This window comes from Struthio camelus, chromosome 30, assembly GCF_040807025.1.
Source record: "Struthio camelus isolate bStrCam1 chromosome 30, bStrCam1.hap1, whole genome shotgun sequence".
Classification (NCBI taxonomy): domain Eukaryota; kingdom Metazoa; phylum Chordata; class Aves; order Struthioniformes; family Struthionidae; genus Struthio; species Struthio camelus.
Window position 1 is genome coordinate 4,966,508 of NC_090971.1, and position 9,082 is coordinate 4,975,589.

The 9,082-nt window shown below is 42.7% G+C and overlaps 2 protein-coding genes across 2 annotated transcripts; one reads left to right on the forward strand and one right to left on the reverse strand.

Moving 5' to 3' along the window:
• Positions 1-1,835: 1,835 nt before the first annotated feature.
• On the reverse strand, positions 1,836-8,881 carry LOC104144165 (scale keratin). Its single transcript, XM_009674993.2, has 2 exons — positions 8,810-8,881; positions 1,836-2,699 (listed from the first exon to the last, which is right to left on the reverse strand). The coding sequence occupies exon 2, from the start codon at positions 2,677-2,679 to the stop codon at positions 2,233-2,235; it is 447 nt and encodes a 148-aa protein (XP_009673288.2). The 5' UTR covers positions 2,680-2,699; positions 8,810-8,881; the 3' UTR covers positions 1,836-2,232.
• Positions 6,537-8,001, forward strand: LOC104144166 (scale keratin). Its single transcript, XM_068922081.1, has 2 exons — positions 6,537-6,553; positions 7,134-8,001. Exon 2 carries the CDS (start codon positions 7,155-7,157, stop codon positions 7,638-7,640), a length of 486 nt encoding a protein of 161 aa, XP_068778182.1. The 5' UTR covers positions 6,537-6,553; positions 7,134-7,154; the 3' UTR covers positions 7,641-8,001.
• Positions 8,882-9,082: the final 201 nt, after the last annotated feature.

Below are 9,082 nucleotides of genomic sequence, written 5' to 3' on the forward strand. Positions count from 1 at the left end.
ATGTTAGCTGGGTGCTAATAGCTCATGCCAGGGCTTGTTCTCTTAGGCTAGGAACTTGCTACTTGATACAACAACGCATCCAGCTGAGAGCTGGCTGCCATTGTCTCATCAAGAGAATTGGTGGAAAAGTTGGAGCTTGGAGCTCAGTTGCTCGGCTATGATCAAGTATAAATAAATACAAATAACATAAAGTGTCTCTTAGAGGCTCTGCATCAGAGTACTGAGCAGTGCAAAAGCAAAAAGGAAGAGAAATCCCTTTCTTGTAAAACTGTCCCAGGAAGTGCCCTCAGCTGAACCTATGTTGGGGAAAGAGGGCTTTGCTCAGTGGCCCCTGAGCCGCACAGGTGCAGGGCAACAGCACTAGCTTTTCCTTGTCTAAATATTCTGAATAAGTATTTATTAATGGGTAAACATAAAATAGTAACTTCTTAAAATAAAAGTAAAATTCCTGACTAACATAAACTGTCAGAATATTGTTGATTTCAGCTCATTACTACTTCCAGCACAGGCAATCTGACAATCTTAGTTACATTTGGAGGCAATGAAATTACATGTTAAAATCTATCTCCCATTTCCATAAGACTGACTTAGCTTATTACTTTCTATCACACAGTGCTCCTTCAGTGCAGGAAATGATACACTTACGCATGCAGGTTTTCTTTGAAAGAATCCCAGTGAAGTAATATATAGAGAAAAGACTTTAAAGTATCAGTTCCTTTTCTTTTTACTTCATGCAGCTGACTTAAAAGACTTGGCCACAACTTCCCTGAAGCAACAATTATCGTAGCAGTGTTTAACAATAAAGAAGAGGTAGCTCCTGATCTTTACTCATCAGATGCCTATCTGAAAAATTGTCTTCCATTGTTTTTCTTCTTCCTATTGTTTCTTTCCTGCATACACTTTGAAAGAACTTCAGGCCAAGTTTTTTACTTTAGACTGGAACACAGTGCCGTGATTTCTAGTGCATCATCTGTGAGGACGCAAAAATAGGTGGAACGCCAATACTAAACTCTAACTACAGAGAGAAAAAAAAAAGACTACCTACAAGAAGCCCAACTACTGGAATATTTAGCACAGGGACCATCTGAGGCGATAATTTCAGCTCAGTAGTGATGAAAAATTGGGCAAAGAGGCTTTCAGTAAAACCCTCCCTCTCTCCCCCCAGGAGCTCTGGATGCAGGACAGGGTGGTAGCAAATCTCAGAGACACAATGGTTGTTTAAGTGGGATAAAAGACTTCCATGTTTTTTCTTAATTTTGATGTGCCCTCTAAGCATATGCCTTGGAAATGACCAGGAGAGATGACTAACCAACAGAAGGAACTTTTCCAGTCCGTTTCAATGGGTAACATAAAGTGGAGCCCAAGCAGATTTTCATAGGCAGGGGCTGAGGTGTACCAAGCACAGAAGGCTTTGCACCAGCTGGGGATTGGGTGGAGAAGCATCGTCTCGGCTGCCTGCGCCGGAGCAGGGAGCAGAGTAGCTGAGGGGCGGAGGCGGGGAAGCAGCAGCAGGCGTAGGCCCTGCCTCCCTCCAAGCCCCCCAGGCAGCAGAGCTTGCGCCCAGGGAGGCTGCAGGTCTGGCAGGCCCTGAGGCACGGGAGCCCCCTGCGTTCAGCCACACTCCTGGCAGCCGAGCAGCAGCAGCAGCAGCAGCAGCAGCAATGTGTGTGGCGAGAGCTGCAAGGGGCTCGAGCAGAGCCCAAGGAAGCTCAGCTGTGCTCTGCCAGGGCTGAGAGATGCCCCTTGCCTGCATCGCACAGGCCACGGGCAGAAGGGAAGCCTTGGGCCCCGAGAGGGGCGTTGCAAGGAAGCCCAGAGAGGCACGTGTTGGCTACAGACTCGTTTTATTGCAAAGGGATGAGAGGGCACACTGGAGAGAGACAGACAAGGCACAAGCAGGCAGCTGGTCAGCTCGAGCTTCCACCAAGGCATTGCTCCAAGCTTCTCCCAGCAGTGGCGGTGGCTGTGGCAGGGAGAGAAGAACGCCCTTGGGGAGATGGTGCTGTTCCAGCGATGGCCACTGCCTGGCACATGGCAGCATAAATGAGAAGGAGCAGAGAAGAGAAATTATAAGAGAAATGAAAAACATAAGATCTGCTGAACACCTGTAACCGCACTGCCTTATGTGGTAATTCTTGATGCTTTGCCCTTTACTCAGGAGCTCAGCTGTGGATCAGGACTGTATCTCTCACTTGCCAGTTATTCCTCACTCAGGGGTTATTTCTGCAGGATTTAGCAAGGCCCGCAGCTTCCACGGCGGTACCTGCTGTACCGGTAGGAGAAAGGGCTGCAGTATCCAGCCCCATAGGATCTTCCATAGCCGTAGAGACCCCTGTAACCCAGGGAACCCCCAGAGCCCAGGGAGGAGCCTCCATAGCCGTAGAGACCCCCAGAGCCCAGGGAGGAGCCTCCATAGCCATAGAGACCCCCAGAGCCCAGGGAGGAGCCCCCGTAACCCAGGGAGGCTGCAAGGACGGGTGCTCCAGAGGAGCCCACAACTGAACTCTGGGGGAAGGAGCTGAGGATGGGGCCGGGGAAGGTGACGACAACGGGAGGCGGCTGGATCACAGCAGTCGTGTCAGGGCACTGCCGGACGCACGGCTCGTTGCAGCTGTCAGCGATGGGCTGGGGGCAGGCAATGCCGCAGCTGGTGGTGGGGCACAGGTCGTAGCAAGACATCTTGCGAGGGTGGAGGTCAGCTGCAACACATAGAGGCAATTTTACTAAGCACAATGCATTATCTACATTGCTAGAAGTGCTATAGAGTTCCCTTGCTTTCCTCAGACAAGACTACTTTGTAGCGCACAGATTTACCTATATCCATGAAAACTGAAAAATGTAGCAGATTCGTAAAAGTAGATACCCACATCCTTTGGTGAGTCAGTGTGTTAGCAAGGACTAGGACTTCAAGGATGGAATGTGTTGTAATGCATAACTTTGTGACACTGACTCTTCCTTCCCACTGATTTTTTTTGTGCTGAGCCTTGTGGGAACATGGATTATAAGGTATTCCCTGTTCAAATTTACTTGCTAACTTGTTTAATGTGAGTGTTCCAAGAAAATTGCAAAGATCATTATCCCTGGTTTCCAAACACTGAATCAGTGCATGGAGATGTTTAGGACTAGCAACATAGCTATTTCATTCTGTGCTCCAAGCTCTTTTAAAAATCTCACTCCAAATGATTCTCCCCCATTTACACAGAAAATCCATTGTCTCAACTGTGAACTCACTTATTTCCTCTATGCCCTTCTCTAGTCATTAAATCAGTCTATTACAGTGTATTTTCAACAGTTCTCATTTCTCTATAGTCTCCTGTTCTCTATAGTCTAGTACCTTATCTCTGCTAGGATTCATAACCCTATATCTCTAACATACAAGAACATTGAGTGATCTGTAATGGAATAAACTGAACATAAAGGAAAATTAGCTTCTGAGCCCCATGGTTTTCCCATAGACCACGAGGGTTTATTTTTTTCATTTTTCAAATGTTTATTTTTAGTTACCTATATAAACAAATAGAAAAGAAAAATCCATACTGAATTAGCCTATGTCATTTCTTTAGCTGCTAAAAGTGAATAAAAAACAAAATTACTTCTCTACCATATAAAGAAACTTCCGATTTGCTTTGAAATTAAATGCCAATCTCAAATGCAGAAAAGAGCTCTCTAGCACTTTTAATAATTTTGGAAAGCCTTATCTTTTAATCTAAAACTTCACCCACTGGTCACAAATGGAAAAGACCATCCTAGATTAAAGCTTATAGCAAAGAGAAATTCTAGTAGTTGCAAAAAGTGGAATCAGACTTACCAATTCACTAAGAAGAATAGTGCAGAAAAAGATTTGGAAGAACCCTGAGTGGAGAGAGCTTTTATACAATCCCTCAACTGCCTGGGGGGATGAGAGCCGGTTTTGTGAATGCAGATCTAACTAGTTGACACTGCACATTTTTTGTATTGATACCTCTGCAAAGTGATGAAATTGTTTTGCTTTCTGTTTATTACTTGATTCCAGTTATCATGTAACATAACATGCTCGTTATGTCACAAAGTTCTTTCATCTAAAACACTGATGGGTGAAATTAATGCATCTTTCATCTTAAAACATGATTCATGAAATTACTATCAGTTTTCTATCCGCTTTGGAGTTGCACCCTGTATTAAGCTGCTTATACATATTTACTTCTTCTGTTGCTGGCCTATATGATGGCAATGCTCAGGCATTTATCAGAAATAACCTGTTGTGAGGCGTTTCTTTCTAAGTCCCTTACATCAGGCTTCTCTCGCCTTAAAAATAGATTACAGTTTATCATTAAATCCTCAGAAGGCACGTAATATATTCTGCTGGCTTAGTTTTTTCTATCTGAGATCTGATACAATTCATATAGGAAACCATGGAGATTTTTCAGTACTCTTGGAATCAAATTATTTTGGGACCATCCGTCAGCACACAGTGGCAGATGTCCTAAGCATCCTTTAGGTTTTATTTAACCCTCAAACTAGAGCTGAATTTGGTTCTGAAGTGAGAAATATTTATACTTGCAATATTTGGGATAGAAAACTCAAAGCAGCCATCATTAAAATATATGTTGAATTAACAAGTAAATTTGAGATCTACACCAATACCTCTATTTTTTGTAGAAGATGAAAAAGCTTAATCATATTAGAAATAAAGCCTCTCTTTTTCAGAGGAATGGGACAACTGGCAAATGAGATTTCAGGGTTAAAGACTGACTAAGACATAGTCTAATAGCATTAACAATTCACATTGATTCCTCTTAGAATACGTGAAACTTATTGGTGTCCTGTGTGCTCATCTTCTATGCTTTATCTCTGCCTTTCTTGTGGCATATCTCCAAGTATATTAAATAAGCTCCTCTCAACCTGGTGGAAACTGCCAAGACCTTCTGCTTAATTCAAAGGCTGTTTGCAGTTGTCAAAAGATTTCGGCAGCTCTTATTTCACTTGCACGTCAAACAGATAAAACCACAACCTTTCAGACATCAAGTCTGATAAGTGGAGAGATTCCCAGTGAATACCCAAAATCATAAACACTCATGGATACTCAAACCTTTCGGTTCAGTTTCATCCTCAAGTCTGAAACAGCACATTTTACTGAGATACCCCTTAATTCCTAGTTTGCTCCTCCGCAGTCCTTGATCCTGTTTTACGATTGATCTTGCAGGAAACCACATGTTCCAGACAGCAAGGGTCTGAGGGCATCTCTCAGTAGAGAACAATTATGAGCTGGGAAGCCAGTGGGAAAAGCAAAGGCCAGCTTTTGCTGAGGTTTCTTTCTGTAAGGCACTATTGTTGGTTAAATCATCAACATGGTTATCTTCTGTTATCATCTATTATTTCTAAATGATGAGCTTTTCCAACCCTTGAGATGCATTAAGAGATTTTCTGAGCTATAAAGCTGTCCCGGCAACTTCCGAGAACGTTCAAAGGGATTTTCTAATACCTCACAAACACCCATTAATAGTTGGTACATGCAGTTCCATAATTATATAAAAAAATGTGTACACCCACTATTATGAAAGGTTATTACACTGAGATAGGTAAATCAAGGTTACTTAGATCTTTCCTATAATCAGTTCATGGTTTATAACACTTTTTGGATCTTCATTTCTTTGATTTTCTTTAAATAATCTCTACCTTCCTTTTTAATCAAGTGTACGTTGGTCCAGGAACAGAAATCTACTTACATTAGCTGAAGTATTAACCCAAAAAAAAATCTCAGGACTCAATGAGTTCTGTCTTCACTGTGTCAGGGCTAGAATCCTTTTCACTAATTGCATCTTACCACCTTCTGACGTACTCGATTCTTCTTGCAAGGTACTTTTCTTAATACTTAATAATAGGGGGAGAAAACATGTTAAAATATAAATGAAAGTGCAGCTCTTTGAAACAACTCAAAAATGAGTTTCCAGAGGGACTTGTGACTGCCAAGAGAAATTTTTCTCTGTTCCTAGGAGTGAAAGATAATTAGTAGAGAACCCTCCAAAAGCCACTGATAGATGTCCCCAATTTTCTAACTAGTGTATTGGCTTGTATTGAGTAGTTGAAAATAGTGCTAAGCCAGCAGAATGAAGTTTTCAAACATCATTTGAACTCCTAAGAGAAAATTCACTTCATCTCTAGCTATACTGCCACCTGAATTTATTAAACAGAAAGACTTGTACCCAGACAAAAGAAATGATAGTTCTCCTGTCATCTTAATTATCCCAGACTCCTAAATAAGTGGAGTCAACAAAGTTCCTCCTATAATTCTAAAGAAAGCAATGAAATATAGATAATGGTGATCTCTGTGGCAGACAGCACATGTCACACTGTATGCAAGTTTGAAGTGCCTGTAACACACGAACAACAAGCAAAAACAATTTCAGCACTTTGAGGAGGAGCTACATGTCCTATAATTTGGGGTTGGTACCTAATTATGAACTAGAGCATAGGATGCCTAACATCCCTTGGGCAATCTAAGGAGCTATATAAAAGCTCTCTCCACTCAGGCTTTCTATCCACTTCTATCATCCTGCCCTCCTTGGTGAATTGGGTAAGTCTGATTTCTTTCGAACTTTCAGTAACTCTTCGTTTTAACTTAGAGCTAGGTTCTCTCTGCACTGTGATGTTGTCAAATTGTTTTTCTCTGGAAACAATGTTGGTTTTCTCATTCAGTACTGGGCCCTGGTAAAGACAGGCTACAAAAAGTGAACTTTGGGGTATGCGTAGCGGTTTTGAATCCCAAACTTAAAACATTTTAATGCTGCAGAGAGTTTCTTGATCATTTTAGGAGATAAAGATTTCTTCATATATATGGCCATAATTTCAGCAGCATTCAACAGAGATGTGCCGAATTTTTAAAAGAAAATGATTAAGCTCATCAAGTAGAAACTGTGAACTGATTGTAATGTAATACTTTACAAATTAGTATTACTACAAACAACAGAAGTCAAAATTAAATAATATATGACATCTCTATATTAAAGTCAATAGGCTCCAGGTCACAGTGTGAGGAAGAATATTGACATAGAAGATATAGTTAGTTCCTGCTTTACTACTGATAACCTGTTTGACTGTTCAGCAACATAATCTAATGTTTGAGATTTATTAACATAAATAACCATGTCTTGCAGACTTGCCTCCATCCCCGCAAGATGTCTTGCTACGACCTGTGCCCCACCACCAGCTGCGGCATTGCCTGCCCCCAGCCCATCGCTGACAGCTGCAACGAGCCGTGCGTCCGGCAGTGCCCTGACACGACTGCTGTGATCCAGCCGCCTCCCGTTGTCGTCACCTTCCCCGGCCCCATCCTCAGCTCCTTCCCCCAGAGTTCAGTTGTGGGCTCCTCTGGAGCACCCGTCCTTGCAGCCTCCCTGGGTTACGGGGGCTCCTCCCTGGGCTCTGGGGGTCTCTATGGCTATGGAGGCTCCTCCCTGGGCTCTGGGGGTCTCTATGGCTATGGAGGCTCCTCCCTGGGCTCTGGGGGTCTCTATGGCTATGGAGGCTCCTCCCTGGGCTCTGGGGGTTCCCTGGGTTACAGGGGTCTCTATGGCTATGGAAGATCCTATGGGGCTGGATACTGCAGCCCTTTCTCCTACCGGTACAGCAGGTACCGCCGTGGAAGCTGCGGGCCTTGCTAAATCCTGCAGAAATAACCCCTGAGTGAGGAATAACTGGCAAGTGAAAGGCAATGGGTTTGTGGCTGAAGAGCTCTGAGTTTCCACTGCTTTGATTCAAGACTGTGGAGCTGTGCCCCTTCAGCCTCTATGAAATTTCTGCTTTTAAATTCTTCTTTCAGTTTCTGACCTAATACTTCTCTCCTCACATTTCCCAGCTGCCTGGGGTAAACATATAACATAAAATTGTTCAGTGTAGTTCCTGTTTGTCCAAATCAACATCTAAGACATAGGAAGAAAGATAAATCTATGAATGTATACCTACTTGGAGAGTAGTTTCATACTTCTTGGAGACTCTGGAAATGTATTCTTTTCTCAGTATCATTAAAAGTTTGCTGCATCAAAGTCATACTTTCTGGTGTTTTTTTTCCTCATATATTTATCCTAATTATTTGTATGATAAGAAGTCTCACCTATATACCTGTTCAGTAATAAGTCTGCACTATATAGAGAAATGCCCTGCTAAAAATAAGAGGAAAATCAGAGACTGTAAATGCACAAATGCAGCATGCAAGCCCTCAGCACAGAAGAACTTTGTCCTACTCTCCCTCTCGCCATTTTTCACATACATACTCTCAAAACTTTTGAAAAATTTGGCTTCCTGGAAAGGTGAAGGTAGTATAGCCACTGATTACAGATTTGTATTGATAGAGAGATGAAAAATATATCGATACATTTAAAGTTCCTCCTAAAAACAATGTATAATCAGAATTTAGTAAAAAGTTCTTCCAAGTAAGCCTTTGATTCATCTCTTTGAACTTCAGGTGATCACCTGAATACTGAAACTCTGTCCTCAGTGACAATCTCTGCAGAAAAATGAATTAGTTTTCGATCAAAATCTTAAAGAAAGAAAGGTAAGTCTCCAAAATATCTAAGTAAAGGGTAGAAAGGATATAACTATGATGGCTAGAGAGCTTAAAAGGTAGAAAAGACCATAAGCCTGTATACGTTTTTCCAGCTCTAAGCTAGAGAGTGAACTACACTACCATTGCATATGCAACTCCCCATGGTTCCTCATCTTGTCTTCATAAAAAGCCTTTACATCAGAAAATGCCATTTTTAGCCCCCCCTTTTTTTTTTTGCAGCTCTGACTTCCAGCTTCTCCTGACAAAGGACCCTACAATATTTCTCACCTGAGAGGTCTCTTCGACAGCCTGTCCGTCTCTGGGAGTTTCCTTTGTCCACCCCATAGCCTCCTGTCTGCCCTCTCAGCTGCCCCATGCATTGATGCCCTGTGCCCACCTCTCCCAACCTCCCTAAATCCCTTCCCACTCAGGCACATTGCTCCTCCCTGAGCTGCAACCCATTCCCTCATAGTCTGCTTTGAATCTTACCTCACCACAGCCACCACAGTGGCTCCTGCTCAGACCAGGGAAGAGGTCCAAGTGGCTCATTAGGGAAGGGGA

Coding starts and splice junctions, on each gene's coding strand:
- LOC104144165 (XM_009674993.2), bottom strand. CDS start 2,679: ATGTCTTGCTACGACCTGTGCCCCACCACCAGCTGCGGCATTGCCTGC.
- LOC104144166 (XM_068922081.1), top strand. CDS start 7,155: ATGTCTTGCTACGACCTGTGCCCCACCACCAGCTGCGGCATTGCCTGC.